General features: G+C 57.1%; 1 protein-coding gene across 5 annotated transcripts in view; it reads right to left on the minus strand.

Annotated features, from left to right (window-relative positions):
- The window catches only part of RALGDS (ral guanine nucleotide dissociation stimulator), a 61524-nt gene that overhangs the window by 11432 nt on the left and 34463 nt on the right, over positions 1-15629 (minus strand). The window contains exon 1 of one of the 5 annotated variants that reach the window (XM_075772541.1): positions 14572-14988. The exons of 3 other annotated variants lie outside the window; for them this stretch is intronic. In XM_075772541.1, coding sequence (XP_075628656.1) covers positions 14572-14748 — 177 coding nt within the window. In that variant the 5' untranslated portion in view covers positions 14749-14988. Of the gene's footprint in view, positions 1-14571; positions 14989-15629 lie in introns of those variants that run through there. One more of the 5 variants, XM_075772542.1, reaches the window with a different exon arrangement.

Genomic DNA, 15629 nt, shown 5'->3' on the forward strand with positions numbered 1-15629 from the left:
TCTTTATCACCCAACCTGCAGATCAGCCCTACCCCGCGCATCTTCCAGGCGTGCTGCCCTTGGGCTGGAGGAAAGCTCTGGGTCCAGCAGGACCAGGCTCCTGTACGGTCTAACTCAGAAGAGATTTGGCCTGGACACAAATATCAAGAAAAATCAGATGCTTGTTGAGATGCAATTAAATTAATAAAGAAATCAAATGATATGGGAGGACAAAATGTCCCAGGATCAACCCATGAATCACTGGCAGCTGCTGTGCAACTACAGTGGAAAGTATTGCCATAGCTGTGCAAGGGTTTGCACTTCCGCGTCACGTGCAGACGATACACCCAACTGATGTGCGTAGAAGCAAATTTCATTTCCTTCCTATATTCAAGACTGTCAGATTCATTCATTTTTTTTTCTTGCTGACTTGTGAGATATCCCCCAAAGTTCCCCCTTTGCAAACCACACACGAAGCACGCAGCTTCCCACCAGTCTTCAGCCAGGCTCATGCCAAGAGCCAGGCGAGCTGCCACGCTGGTACATTTTCAAATTTGGCTATTTATATTCTGCATGAGCTTCCTCTTTCCTACCGCTGCTTCTCCAAGATGCTGATTGTGCATTCCGCACATGTTGGTTACAAACCAGCGAAGCGAAAAGCAGCAGCAGGACGGAGCCGGTCAAGTCCCACTCCACCACCTGCACCAAACGCACGTTTCTCCCTTTGCAGATGAGGAGACACGGGGTGGGAGCAGGGCTAGGAGAGACACGAAACCTTGACCCGTGGCTTAGGTACATGCTGGCCCCCAAGAACGCTGCAACCCTACGTCTGGCACTCACACCAGGATTTCCAGCAAGTCACCAAAGACGAACGTCTTCCAAATGGTCTCCTAAAGAGCTCTGACGGACAAGTGCCAGTAAATATTACCACTGCCGCTCGCCGTTGCCTGCCCTACACGTCTGCTGGACTTTTCTGCCCCTCACAGCAGAAGGGAACGTGAGTCGGGCCTCGGCCAGCACAACCGCAGCCCAGCACCCATGTGCAATCCCTCCTTCATCAGTGGTTCAACCTGAATAACCAAGCACCGCACCACGGCAGAGATACAGGCGAACAGCCCCTTCTGCCTACTGCGTCGCGTTGGTAGAAGAGACGCGGCCAACAGGCCCAGACAGTGCTTTAAAATGGCTGCAACAAGATTCGGGAAAGCTTCTCTGTGAAATCGCTGACTTTGAGCCTGTTGACGGTTATGGCTTTTGCACCTTCCACCAAACTCATACAGAAGGGACCCAGTGCCCCGGAAAGTGAGATCCAAAGCATTTCAAATTAGGCACCAAAAAAAGAGAAGACCTAGAAAATGAACATTTGATCACGGTTTCTCCAGCTCAGTGTGCAATCCTGCTCCTCTCCATACAGCAGGAAAAGGGCCTCTCGATGGAGGGGCGCAAGGAAAAACCACGTGTCTAACTTCGGGGTATCAGACGCCCAATTCTGCAGAGGCGGAGGCTTTTGCAAAAGCAGCCGTAAGTGAACTCCCCAGGAGTTCATCCCCTGAAATATGAAACGGGAGGTCCGCACCAGATGGCTTGCCTGGTTTTACAGACCGCCTCTTCCAACCGCAGATAGCCCCAGGCTGCGTGAGCAACGGCCAGCTCCCCACTGATAGTTCAAAGCATTGGTGACTACACCGGGGAGGAATTCCTGCTCCGTGCAATAAACTGCTCTACTCTCTGGTGAATGTTCTAGTACACAGCGCAGTGTCGAACCCCACGTCTTCACACAGAGCTTTAATAACGAGCTCTAAGACGCAGCCAAGGTTTGGGAGCCTGGAGGAAGCGCTGGGGTGTGAGGGACCCTCGCAGGAGCAAGGCGGAGCGTGCGGGGAATCTGCCTTCGTCTCTTCTCGCCAGCTGAAGGGAAAACACAAAAGCCAAACAGCAAAGCAAAACATTGGCTAGGAATCTCCATTTTAGAAAGTGTCTGAGATCAGTCACAAAGGTGGTTTTAGTAAGACAGGAGCAAAGTGCAGGATTAAGCGTGAGCATGACAGCGTCCCTGCACGTTACACACAGACAATTATCCAACAATTACCAGGTCTTAAGAGCTCTGGTCCCACGTGCCCCTGGGTTAGCACACTGGCCTCCAAAGACACAAAATAATGAACTGTTATTGGAAAAAGGTATTAATTTCAGCACACGTGGAAGAGGCAAAACTGCTTAAAGTGCTTTTACTGATGCTCACTGGACAACAGCTGGTTTAAAGATCAAGATGTTCGCGTTACTCTGTTCCCTTTCAGCTGAGCTGCACAAAACGCCTGTTCTGCAGACAGGTATCACGCGGCACCAAGGGTTTCTTTGCAGCACGGACTGCTGCTACCAGCCACCAGCGTGACGCAGATGCTAACCCTGCCACGGGGAGCGGGAACCTGCGTCTGTTGGGAATTAACGGTCTCGCTGGCTAGAGAGACGAGAAAAGGCAGAGCTGAGCCGCGGAGCCATCGGCAGGAGTTTCTTGTCGAAGCTCCACGTTTGTACAAGTTCAAAAGGACCTGATGAAAGCTGGTAAAGCCAGAAACAGAAAGTGGGGGTTTGGTCTTTACAATCCCCAGTCCCTTCTCAGAATAATCCCTTCCCACTGGCAACGGGAAACGGGCCTTCCCGGAACCGAGAGAAACCAGCTCCAGCAAGGACCACGTCCTCCATGGTTGACACAAGCCCCGAGTAAATTTTCGTTTCACTCCCGGGAGCAAATCCTGAACCCACGCAATGAACAGCAGCAACTTTGGAGCCTCTTATGTAAAGCGAAGCATACAACATTTTGTAAAAGGAAATAGGAAAAAAGCCACCCCCGTCTAGTGAAAGGAAAACAACGGCAGTTCCGTGAACCAAAGACAAAGACCGCAAAAGCAGAAGTACCCCCCGTCCCACCCACTCAAAATAAGCACACGCAGCACAACAACCTCCCTCGCGGGGACTTCCAGGCAAAAGCCCCGCCATGGTGGATGTTCCCCCCTGGCTCCGCCGGTCAGGATCGTCCCGGCTGCTCCCCACGCTCATCGGCAGTTTCCTTCCCCCGGCCATGCTGAGGAAGGCTACCGAGACCACCCAAAGCTGGCGAGGAAGCTGCCGAATATCCCCCGCGTTCGGGGGAAGGAAGGGTGCCCCATGCCGGCGCCTGCCCAACCCGGTGACCCACAGCACGTGCCTCGGGTTAGCAGCCCCGGCGAGGGCAGGGCACTCTTGCTCCCAACCACCACCCCAGCGATGACTGCGATGGCACCGGGGTACAATGGTCTTCACCGGCCACGGGCAGGTTGATCTCCTGCCACCTCCATTCCCTCCAAGCCGTGATGGAGCTTGAGTCCCCCACGGCGGCTCGGCTGCTCCCAGCCCCTGCCCTGGGTGCTGCTCCCTGCGCAGGGATGTCAGGCAGATGGACGTGTTTCCTGCGGGTGTTTGACGCTCTCTGCCTGCCTGCTCAGAGCCTCTGCAGACCAGGACCGATTCTGACAGCCCACTAAAAATACCAACAAAGGGGGAAACAGGAAAAGAAGAGAAAAAGGGCCAGAAGCTGAACTTATACCCACTGTGAAAAGGGGCTGCTTTTGCCAGGACACCAAGATGGTGGCGACAGCTCAGAGCCTGTTCTCGCCCCGTCAGCTGCTGGGTTCTGCAGCGCAGCTCTCCCTGACACCCTGAGCTCGGCCGTCGCTCTGCTTCAGGTGTGTCAGCAGGGAAAGCTGCACCCAGCGCCAGGGGGAACAGCCCTGGGGCCATGCATCGCCCAGCACCACGCACTCGCATCGCCCAGCACCAGGCGCTCGCAGGGAACAGGACGGGGCAGAGGGAGGGGGGGCATCACCCCATATCTGCCTCTTGGGGGGATTTTACACCTCCTCCCTTGGGGTCTGCGGCTGCCCAAGACCAGCAGCAGGTCTGGTCCTGTGTCCACAACCCAGAGGCGTTAGTGACAATATTCAAAGGCAGCCTTCTCCAAACCTCGCGGCTTAGGAAGAAGAGAAAGCAGCGGCTGGCGGATCGGTTACAAAGGCATCTTGTGACTTGCACACAGTGAGTCAGTGGCTGGAGCGAGGATTAGGAGCTCGGTGCTTGGGTCCAGAAATGAGACAGAGCAGATACACAGGATTCCTCCCCCATTTGCTTTTGTTTTGCTTCAAAAGAAAACTAAGAGCCTTCCCACACATAGAGAATTTTTCGCTCTTTTTATGGTCTGGAAATCAAGAGTCAAAGATCTGCACAGACGGTCCGTCTCCACCCCATCCCCGCCAGCCTCCAAGGGGCAGGATCAGGCCCCCCGATGCAGGGGGATGCAGGTTCCTGAGGATCAGCCGTGCTAAGGGGACTCCCCAGGGAAAAGCCAACTCCGTCTGCAACTGGCAGTGCCAGAGATGCCAGAGATGCCAGCTTAACGCCAAACCCTCTGTTCTTCTAACACCCTGGAGTACATGAAGACCACACCAGCACCTCCACCCAGACACGCGCATCCTAGGCGAAAACGCCACTGACGCAGGACTTCCCTCGTGCTTCCTACCAGGGGACGTGCCGGGACGGGCTCCCCTCGCAGGCTGCTGAAGGTTAGAAGAAAACTGAGCGCAGCAGGTTTTGCTTCCTCTCTAAGTTGATGGAAAAAAGATCCCGCCGACGCAGCAGTTCTAGCTCTTGCTCCACAGTCCTTAGCTCGATGTTTGTGATCACTTCGGCGTGCGTTTCGGCAGCATCTGCACTCAGCGCCAACGCCTATGCAGAGTCAGGCTTGCATAGGAGGGACGCAGCTGGCCTTCGCTTACAGAGCAATTGCTCCGCTACAAACTCGCCTAGAGCCCGGAGGGTAATTACTGGAAGTGAAACCAGAACGGCATGACTGGAGACAACTGGTGCATAAAAAAAATAAATTAATACACATTGCTCCGTCAGGGTAAATAAAGATTGAGTGGTTCATAGTAAGTCATTTCGGCTCAGAACAAAGGTCTGTTTTTCACCAAAATGGAACAGAAAAATCTGCAAGAAACATAACAGAAACAAGTTCAAAAATTGATTGGTTTTTGTGTGCATACAGTAGCACCTGTAAGTCACATGCAACATGACAGCTCCACAATGCCTTGTTCAAATGCGAGGAAAAACAGGGTGCGTGTCCCAAAGAGATCACAGTTCAAGCCTACCTGATCTAACGTTACTCTACTGATTCCCCTGCTGAAACAGGGCCCTTTCGCACCAAACGTGTTACTTCTGTGGCACGAGAACTGCCATATGTATTTGGAAAGGGATGGTGATGAGGCTGGCGTTCGGAGCTGATGTACCTTGAAACCCATTGGTATGGTCATTCCTGAAATGTCAGTCATGCCTTAACACACGTTAACCAGAACACACAGACTTGCTCGTTGGTGCAACTCCAGGGCAATGCTTGTCCCTTGCACGTATCAGCATCTGCAAGCTAGCCAGTTCATCTACCGCCAAAGTCAAGTCTCTACATTCTCAGAGACGCAAAAGCCTTGAATAAATATTCTCCTGCTCTTAGCTCATAGCCCACGTGCCAGTCCAGACAGCCAAAAAATTATTTTTAAGTATCAGCCGCTCTAAAACCAGCTTCTTTTGTCAAACCTCCTCCTCACACCAAGCGCACACCTGGGCACACACCCGCGGCACGAGCAGGGCACGTGGGAAATGCAGCAAGGGCAACGTCAGGACGACGGCTCCAGGAACTGCCAGGCGTAAAACATCAGCCCAGACCCAGGAGATGGCTTTCAGCCCCTCGTGCCATGCTGAACCATCCCACCGGCCCCAAGCCAATATTCCCAGGGAGCTTTGCCACACGCCATTCCCGAGCGGCCGGGATAAGCTGTAAATGGCTGCCCAGGCAGTAACCCACCTGCTGTACCTCGCGGAGGGGCAGGAAGAAAGCAGAGTCCTAGCTTTATGTAATTTTGAAGGTGTGCAGATCAGGGTGGGCAAATTGGAGGCTGTCCAAAAGCCATGGCCCAGTCTGGCTTACGGTAACTGTGCCGTCACCCTTTCTTTCAATTTGAACAAGGTTAATTTCGATTTAGCTCAGACACGTCCTTAGCTTAGATAAGCAGAACCAAAATAAGCCCTCGTGAAATAAATGCGTCCACCCGTGTGTCTATACTGCCTTATGTCAACTTACATTCCCTCCATTAAAGCTGGGGTGATTGAAGCGTGGGCAAAGCCGACAGGCCCAGACCTCTTGGGTCCCCCTCCCCAAAATTCCGTCGCCCCAGCCTGTGCAGAGGAGGATGCCCAGGGGGCTCAGACAACCCCGTCCCACCCTGACCCCGCGGCAGGGCAGGCTCGGGCGCTCTCCCAGCCTGGTTCAATGGCACCACTGTGCTCCGGGGCCGGAGAGGGGCTCACAGTGCCGGTGGCGTAGGAACGGCCCGCCGGATGGCTCGCTCTTTGTGTGCGTGTCTGCACCAGGGTGACCCAGTAAACAGCTGAAGCAGAGAAAATGCAGGAACAATCCAGTGCAGGGAGGCAGCGAGGGGCTGCCGGTGAAAGGACGGGAGGAATAAATGCGAGCCTTTGTTCTCCGGCCGTGCCCCTCGCGCCTGACTCCCACCCCGGCCGGGATGACGTAGGACGTCTCCATTTGCTGCCAGCGTGCTTCCCGGGCTGTGCCGTGCGGGGGTCCGGGGCCCGTCTCGTCCCAGGCTCCTCCTGACACCCGCAGCCCCAGCGTGTCCCACCGCATCCCAGCTGCGGGTCTCAGACCGTCCCCTTCGCCCTGGGAGAGATTCTCCTCTTGGATGGTCCCCCCCTACTTGTGTCCCTCCCTGGGGCACTTGTGGGGAGCTGAAAGGGGGGAGAGCAAGCACTTCTGCTTTGTAATCAAGCAAATCTCACCTCGGGAGCATTACTTAAATAGGTGTCGACGAGGCGGTAGGTGCTATATAAGCAGGTACAGGGCAGGAGTCAACAAGCCGACACCTGGGGGGCCCGCAATGGGATGCTCAGTCAACTATGGCTGATTTCCACAGCTGAAACAACCGAGAGCTTAATTGCCACCTTTGGGGAGAAAACAACTGGAAAAAAATTAAAAAAATACATCCAGCTGTTGTCAAGTGCCTGAACATGCACACTGGGAGCCCCAGCACGGAGGTTTGGACCCGGGCCCTCCCCCGAGAGCTGGGTGTGCCGGATCCTGCGCATCCAGAGGGTGGAGGGCGGCTGCGTACGAGGAACGTGGGTGTCCAGGGTGGTGGGATGAATTCCCTCCCCGGACCCTCAGCCTCGCACTCGTAGGCGTGGGTCCTGCCATGGACCGTGTCCGAGCATCAGCCAGAGCGGGACCTGCAGGTAGCCAACCCTCCGTCAGCTGTTAGCCAAACCCCGGGGCTGGCAGGGAGGGAGCAGGGCTGCTCCGCTTTCCCATCCATCCTGATTCAGCACAGACTTTTGGGACCATGTTTTCTCCCACCGGTTAAGACACAGCCCTTTTCCAGTGATCGCTGATGACGAAGGCATGCCAGCGTCTGCAGCAGCACACCCGTGTCTGCGCGGGGACACCGGGCATTGGGATTTCAACCCGGCACTGAGTATTTGCAGGCAAGCGTTCCCTTGCGTTACTAGAGGTGTTTCACAGCAGGTAAAACACCCCACGAGGAAGCCTGCTCCTCCTGGCCACGGCACTTTGGGGAGCCAGCACAAGCACGCTCTCACCCCGACTGTCTGCTCCTGCCGCCCTGCCCCGTTCGTCCCCTGGGATCACCAGCTGCAGGTCAGCATCCCTGCGGCTCGCTCTCCCGTTTAAAATGACTCTGGGGGACAAACCCCGGGATGCCCAAAAAGCTGATGTGCACAATGACTGCGCGGCAGCATCAGTGCAAAGGGGGCAGAGGTGCCCGCCCGCCCTCCTGCCCCGGCTCTTTCTTTTGACACCGCCTGGACTAAGATGGGCCAAGCCTCAAACAGCCCCATCCTCCGAGAGCCGAGTTTTGCAGTGGAACATGCTGCAATCCGTGGGAAAGACGACTGGGAGAGATGGGCGTTTGGAATACCCCCCCCCAAGAAGCACCTCAGGGAATAAGTGTTTGTTATGACACTGGCATGAGCCATAGCTGCGCCCTGAGTCACCCCCTGCGCGCTGCGAGGGAGGGGCCAGCCCGGCCCGGCCCGTCTCAATGCCAGTTCTCGCTGTTGCAGCCGGGACTGGATCTAGTAAAACACGTCGTCTAGAAACCCACTAATGACAGCGACAGCCACCGGCAACGGGCACCACCGCTGCATTGCTCAGCGCGGGGATCCGGCCAAGGGGTCCCGACCAGAACTGCAGCTGGGACCAAAGAGCCATTAAGAAAAAAAAGAATCAAAAGCAAACAAATAGCAACATATGGACAAAAGCTGGGCTGCGTTAAGATGATAAACCAAAGCGAGCGTTAGCCTTACTCTGAAAAGTCTGTGGTGATCGCTGGGGTTGCAGCATGGGAGGAACGAGGGTGACACCATCAACCCCAGTCAACACCCCCACGTCCTCCAGCACCCACAGCTCACCAGCTCTGCTGCCGCTCCGATGCACGGAGCCGGACCTTGTTGGCAGCAGGTCACCAGCTGAGCCTTTTAGACAAGTGTCTTTGAACAAAGTCCCAGGGTTTTGGCCTAAACTGGGAGGTGAGGTTCCCAAGCCCCTGACTACCAGAAAGCGTGCACTTCAGCATCCTTGTTCGCTTCCCACAGCTGAGCTTTGGCCCTGCCAGTCTTGGGCAACACGCTTTGCTTTGCCCAGCTTGGCTAAGTGACAGTTTCCTGAAGTTAGTTCCAACTCTCAGAAGCAAACCCAAACCAAACACGTCATTTCACAACCGAAAACGCCGGCTCAAGCAGGGAGCCCAGTGCAGGTTCTCAGCTTGCAAGTCTCCACGGAGACCCGACCACTGCAAAGAGCAGGGAAAGGCTGCGTGGTTTTGCTCCATCAAACGAAAACCAGCTCTGGTAAGACGGGGAGCGAGCCCTTTGAAAAGCAGGTTTGCACACAGGCCCTCAGCTCAGCTGCTGTTTGTTAAAGCGTGGTTAGCAGAAAGAAAAGCGGCTCTAAAAATAATGCCTCAGCATTCCAGATGAAGTTGCCTCTGATAAGTTTCCTCTCCAATCTGCTCTGTTTGCAAGTTAAACCAACTTCTTTTCCTCTCCCGTCAGCTCCGAGGACTCGGCCGGTGCCTGGCAGCCGGAGCCGTCTCCATCCTGCCTCTGCTGAGCCTGGGGCTGGCCAGGCGGCTCTGCCCACCGGGCACCCAGCACCCCACGCCTGGAGCGGAGGGACGCCCTTCCCCGTCCCGGTGTACTCCTGACAGCGGGGCTCATCGGAATACCAACTGGGCAATGAAAACAGCCTCGCTGCTGTCAAGCTGCGCCAGCGGAACGGGCCCCGCGCGTGCCTCCGCGTGTGCTTCGTCACCACTGACGCTCAGCCGTCACATAACCACCGACCCTCAGGTATGTTAGAGAGAAACCCTCGCTGGTTATCTAACGTAAAAGCGCTCCCCTACAAGAACCTGTACCAAAGCAGCCCCGGGAACGTAACCAAAAACTTTAGAGATTATTTGCATAACGTCATAGAAACAAACCAAACCAAATCAGGCGGAGAGGGACAGAGATTTTCGGTGCAGTGAAGTGGCGACTCTGCAGCACCTAAGGAGACCGGTGTTTGCTCGCTGCAGCCCTCACGACAGCACGGCCCCACGCAGAGGTTTGGGAAAGGACTTTCCTGTCGCTTCTGGGAGAGCTGTTCCCAGGTGTTAAGAGGACAAGAGGCCCATCCAAAAAAGCCCTTCTGCAAACACCAGATTACATGTCAGCAAAGCTACTCCCGTGCCAGCCCGCAGCGTGCGCTCAGAGCGGGCTCGCCATGCAGCACCCTCGCACCTCTGTCCCTGCCCCGTGTCTCCATTAAACCGCCAGCCTGCACGGCAGAGCCCCCGGGGAGCGGCTGGGATTACTCCACGCTGGAGCTCAGCACTCCCTTTCCCTAAGGACTCCGGAGCAAAGTCCAAATGCATCTTTATTGGAGCTTTGTGGGCGAGTCCCACGCGGGGACAGGAATGAGACAAACCCACAAGTGCAGCAGCCAAACAGCTCAATTCTTCCCCTGCTGCCAGTTTTCCCAGGCAGGCACGCTCCAGCTGCAGGCTGCGATACGGTGGGATGCTGAGCAGGTCTCCCTGGGCACCAAGCCCCTCCTCGTACGAGCCTTCACGCCAGCCTCATCTTTCAGCCAAGAGATGTTTATTGCTGCAGAATGAAGGTCCTACAGACCCCCGCAGCAAACACCACGCATTTTGGACAGACCACGGAAGCTGCCGTTGGGTCCAACCCAGCACCGCACGCGTGACAAACAAATTAATCTATGGAGGGTATGAGCCGTACGAGTCAACTCGTTCTCCCCAAGGCCCCAGTGATGCTTCAAATCCTGCCCCCCCACCCCCACCCCGCAGATGCCGTCCCACCAAAGCCGTGCACAAACTCTGACCCGCCACGAGCTGTGCTGGAGCCCCCCGGCCCCCCCCCAGCAGCTCAGCCAGCTTTGTATCCAAATCCTGCTCCTTAGCAACCACATTTTTTTCCACCTCTTGCTGAGTCCGTGGGAGATGAAGAAATACTTGAGAACTGAAACAGCCCTGCTGCAAGTGTATATTTAAATAAAAGGAACGTGGCCGCTTGAAAGCCACTCAGTAGGCAGCTCTGGAGATAACGGCTTTAGAGAAAGTAGAAGCAGGGGATGCCCAGCCTTTCAACGTGGTCTAGAGTGACCTAAGCTCTCTGCTCCTCCATTACACGTCCCTCAGGGGACGGAGCGGCCGGCAGTCAGAGCCGGAAAGGGCGATGGAGGAGCTGCTAGTGGTGAAGCCCTTCCCATGGCCGGACAAACTCAGGTGACCCTAAAACTTGGCCGTGCTCTGGCCCTACTGTGGGGAGGTCACAGCCCACCCTCCAGCTCCGGAAGAGCGGTGGCGGCTGAGCGAGACCCATCCCTGCAGGCACGGCCGGCCCGACGCTCTTTTTGCTCATCGCGCCCCAAACCCAGGCACACGGAAGCAGGGAAATGCTCCGAGACCGCGTTGAGTTGTCCCTGTCCGGTAACCCCGCCCCGACAGCTAAAAACCAGATGGCCGTAGCGGAGCGATGGTGTGATCTGGGGGGCTCTGGAGTGCCCTGAGCTGCACACGGGACCTCCTGCCTCCCTCGTTGCAGGGAGCCCCAGGAGCAAAGCCGGGGCGTGGGGGTGCCTGGGGGGGGGGTTGCCCGTCCAGCCTGTGGGTGAACAGAGATTTCAGTTCCCAGAGCTGCCAGCCTGGTACTAAATCCACTAAAATCTCAGCGAGATCCCAGTACCGGAGGGTTTCCTACCCCTACGGAAACATGGCACAGCAACCTCCAAGCAACGCGATCCTCACACAAACACATTTAGAAAACTCTCTCCAGCTTCTCTCTAACCATATCAAATAATAATAAAAAAATCCCTCCCACCTCTGTTATTCCCATCCTGCAGCAGCCACCAACAATCAGCATCTCAGCCTGCTCCCAGCCTCACCGCAGGCTCCAAACCCTTCTGGAAGGGACCCAGAAGGTAGGTCCCCATCCAAGAAATACCAACAGATGATGTTCATCTGGGAAATTGCAAGGGGCATATCAGGTTGTGCCTGGGGGAGGAGAACAGGCTGGGAGAAAAGGATCTTTTTCCAAAGGCACCATAGGAAGCTAAAAGAAAATGGCTTTTAAGAGCTATCTTTGCCCCTCCCTCGCCTCCTAAGAACAAGCACTGACCTCCAAGGCATCTGGGCTGAGCAATTCAAGTTTTTGAGGATGCGTTTAGCAAGTGAAAATCTCCTAATTGTTCAGAAAATAAATAGAGCCAGAATAGCAAGCACACAAGCTTTTTTGATATGCGTCAGCCCAGCCACTTGTCTAGAGGTTCAGCAACCTCAGCCTCCTGGAAGTTTCAGTCTGTGTTATCTGCAGTGGTGTTTAGGGCACGCTTGTCCAGCAAGGACCAGGAGAAGGGCCACCAAATTCACTTTGTGGCTGCCACTGGACAGGAAGGATTGACACTCGCTGCTGATTTGGGATGGACTGGAACTGGAAAGGTCAAAGCAAAAGGTCTGCAAAGCTGCTCCATCTGTCCCTCGCTTGAGACAGCTTAAATTTTCCATTCCCTGTGGTTAAAATCACGGCGAGAGCACTTGGCAACACGTGGCCACGAGACCTCTAAGCGACGCCTGGGTGATCGATGCCGTTGCTGCGGGATACAGGCAAAGGTCTGCCCTGCTGACATCCACGGGGGCTCAGCCGAGGAGCGGAAAACGAGATCCGTGTTCCCCACAACCTGCCCAGCCACTTTCCAGGGATCCTCTATTCCCTGTGGGACCAGACTATCCACCCCACAAGCTGGCACAGCTCCACCAAAACCAGCTCTGTCCCTGCGCCGGGGACACGCCGAGCCCGGGAAGCGCAACTCCCTTTGGAGGCAGCAAGCCCAGGCTCCCACCGCAGACCTGGGCACCGGCGGCAGCGCTGCGGGGCTGTTAACGGGGGTTAGCAAAACACTGAAGGTCTCTGGGGGTTTGCTTATTCAAATAATCTGCCTTCTCCTCCCAGCGTGCATCTTGCAGGGTAACTCTACCGGAGGATTACAACCACACCAGGCTGCTGCCAGGACGGTTATCACAACACTGACCCTCTCGGGTTTTTTCCTTTCTCCAGTTGTGCGCTGTAATGCCGGCAAGCGCAACCCACCCGCCGGGGCTTAGTGAGCGAAGCGGAGGCCCTCGCACGGGAACGCACCGAGGTTAGCGGCTCTCCGAGCGTCTCAGAGCTGCTCGGGAGGCAGCGGGTCATCATATGCCACTCTGGGATGCACCTTTTCTTGTCATCACTTGCAAATGGATGGTACAGAGAAAGGAGGAATTTGTCTGCGAGTTGTTCAGGGCTGGGAGGAAAGCCCACGCAATCGGATGCTGGGGCTGCGCTCTGACCATTATGCAGCACGGACCCATATAGAGCCCAGAGCAGAAATCTGGGCAAAGACGGCTTCAGAGAAGGTCTGGGAGACAGTCATGTCTCCCCGCTGTGCTCGGGGGAACGAGGACTTGTTCAGGGCCAGCGGGGGCCACACAAAGCCGCCCTCGGACCCAGTGACTTTCCTTTGCAGCCTCCGTTGCCCGAGATGCTGCCAAACGCTCTCCAGAGCCTCCTCCGGCCGGGGTGCACGGGGGCTTGCACGTGCCAGGCAGCCTCTCCCCTGGGGTAAGGGCAGCACGCTGCGCCACCCCCTCCTTTCCTCCCCACTCCTCTTGCTCTCCCTGCCAAAAGCACGGCCCCTCGGCCTCCCGGCGCGCGGAGGGCCGGAGAGGCTGGACTTCCTGCCAGGCATAACACGAACCAGATGATGTACTCCAAACAATGTCAGTACGCCCACCCCCAGGAGAGAGAAGCAGGGAGGGGAAAGGGGGGGAAATAAGCTGGATGGGGCTTTCATGAACTCTCGGCAGAGCTGCTGAGCCCCTGCCACCAGGCCGGAGGTGAACCGATACAGCCAGAGCCCGAGATAATCCCTTCCTGGCAGGGGCTGACCAAGACCTTCCATCGGAGGTTATGGGGTAGATCCTTTAGCGCTGGGAGAAGGAGCCATCACCCCCTGAAAGGCGGGCTGCCCTCTGTGGATATCTGCCCAGTGACTCAAAAGGTTTTAGTGGTGATTCCCCCTCTCCGCCACCCCCCTCCAGCAGGAAGCATCCAGAACTGAGAAGCACATCTGCAGCTGGCTCTAAAGCCCAGCTAAGCCAGACTTACTGACCCTCGCTGATATTAACCCCTGCACCACCAGCCCGCAGGGCAGGGACGCTGCCGTGAAAGCGCCACCTCTGAACACCGAAACCTTCCTCCAGCTGAGCTTCTCCCAACACACCGTTTTTCTCAGAATCAATAACATTCTTGGCACGCTCTAGGTAATCATCCATTACTAAGAAAAAAGGCACAGCTCTGACTCAGATTATTTCGGGTACCTCCACAGGCAACTGCCATCAACAAACCACTCAGACTGAGACTTCCAGGGGACCAGTCCGACCCTGAACTGCCCGAGGTCGAAGCCAAAGAAGCACAAATATTTTGCATCCTCCAGCAAAGTCCTCCCGATGCCTGTAACCTTCCCAGAGAACGCTTTTGTGACTTGGACAAGCCTGAAGCCTTTACCAGCAGCTCAGATCTGAGCAGACTCCTGCCTCCAGCAGCCAGAGTCTCAAATAAAATATTAAAAGCCCCTGGTTTTAGCAATCTGCCCCCTTTCCTGGTTGTCTTAAGGGGGAGTGGCTCTTTGGTTTTGCCTGGCAGCCTGCCTGCCCGTCAATGGCACAGGCACACACGGCAAGAAAACCCAAGCAAGGGCACCCGTTGATTAAGTAAAATGCAATGAAATGAAAGGGCACTCCGCGTAGCAGATTGCCCACGGCTTTAGCCAGGCTGCCGGCGAGGCGGAGAGCCCCAAACCAGAGAGGGGTGTGCGCCCTGCAGCGGGCTGAGCTCCCCAAACTCATCTCAGCAGTGACTCCCCCCAACCACCCCCGCACTCACCTCCAGCGGCGGCAGGTCGGGGTCGAGCTGGGTGAAGCTGTGCAGCACCACGGGGCTGCTCTCCCCGGCCACCTCCAGCCTCACGCCGCCCCAGAGGCTCCGCGCCCGCCGGCAGCCCTCGAACATCCTCTCGGCGGCGGGGGCATGGTGCGGCGGGGCGCGCCGGCGGCTCACCATGGGCCCCGCCGCCGCATCCCCGGCCCCGCGCTCCGCCGCCGGCCCCGCCAGCGCCCCCGGGGATGCACCGGGGGAGGCTGGTACCGAGCCACCGGGCAAGGGAGAACGGCGGCGGGAGGTTCGGAGAGGGGGCAGGCTAGAGCGGCCCGGGAGGCGCGGCGGGAGCGCCCGCAGCAGCGGGGCAGGCGCCGGGAGCCCGCAGCCGCCCGGAGCCCGCAGCCGCCCCCGCCGCCGAGCAGCCTGATGTCACCGCGGGGCCGGGACGGAGCCGGCGAGGCTGCAAAACCAGGCACTGGATTTCCTCCCGCAGCCTCCGCCCCGCCCGGGGGCCGGCACGGCTCGGCTCGGCCCGGCCCCCGCGGGGAGGGGGGGGGGGGGGTGGGACACGGAGCCGTGGGAGGCGACCGAGCGGGGAAAAACCCCCCGAGCCCCCCAAAAGGCGACGGCGGGAGCTGCGGGTGGCGGGGACACGCAGCTGGCGGGAGGAGCGGAGCGGGGAGGGGGGCACCGGGCTGGGGCGGGCCAGGCTGGCCGGAGCCCCAGCGGGACGGTCGGGGCTTTAACCGGGGCAGGCGGGAGCGAAGCGATACAGGGGACCGGCTCTGGAAGAGGAGCCCGGTATCACCAGGTGTTCGTACAGCACCCGGGTCTGGGGCTCACACACCACCACCCAGAGAAAAAGTATGAAATTCAAGTTCATGACTATTAACGGCGCGTGGTTTTGTCTGAACGGACAAGTTTTATCTCATGACGTGAGCTCAGCCCCCCGCCAACAGTGCTGCGTGTGTTCAGAGCCCTGCCCGGCCCTTCGCGGGGTGACACGGTCACAGCCCCGCGGGGGCGGCGGGAATCATCCCCCAGGGAGACTGAAGGGATGTGAC

This window comes from Balearica regulorum, chromosome 20, assembly GCF_011004875.1.
Source record: "Balearica regulorum gibbericeps isolate bBalReg1 chromosome 20, bBalReg1.pri, whole genome shotgun sequence".
In the NCBI taxonomy this organism is placed as follows: domain Eukaryota; kingdom Metazoa; phylum Chordata; class Aves; order Gruiformes; family Gruidae; genus Balearica; species Balearica regulorum.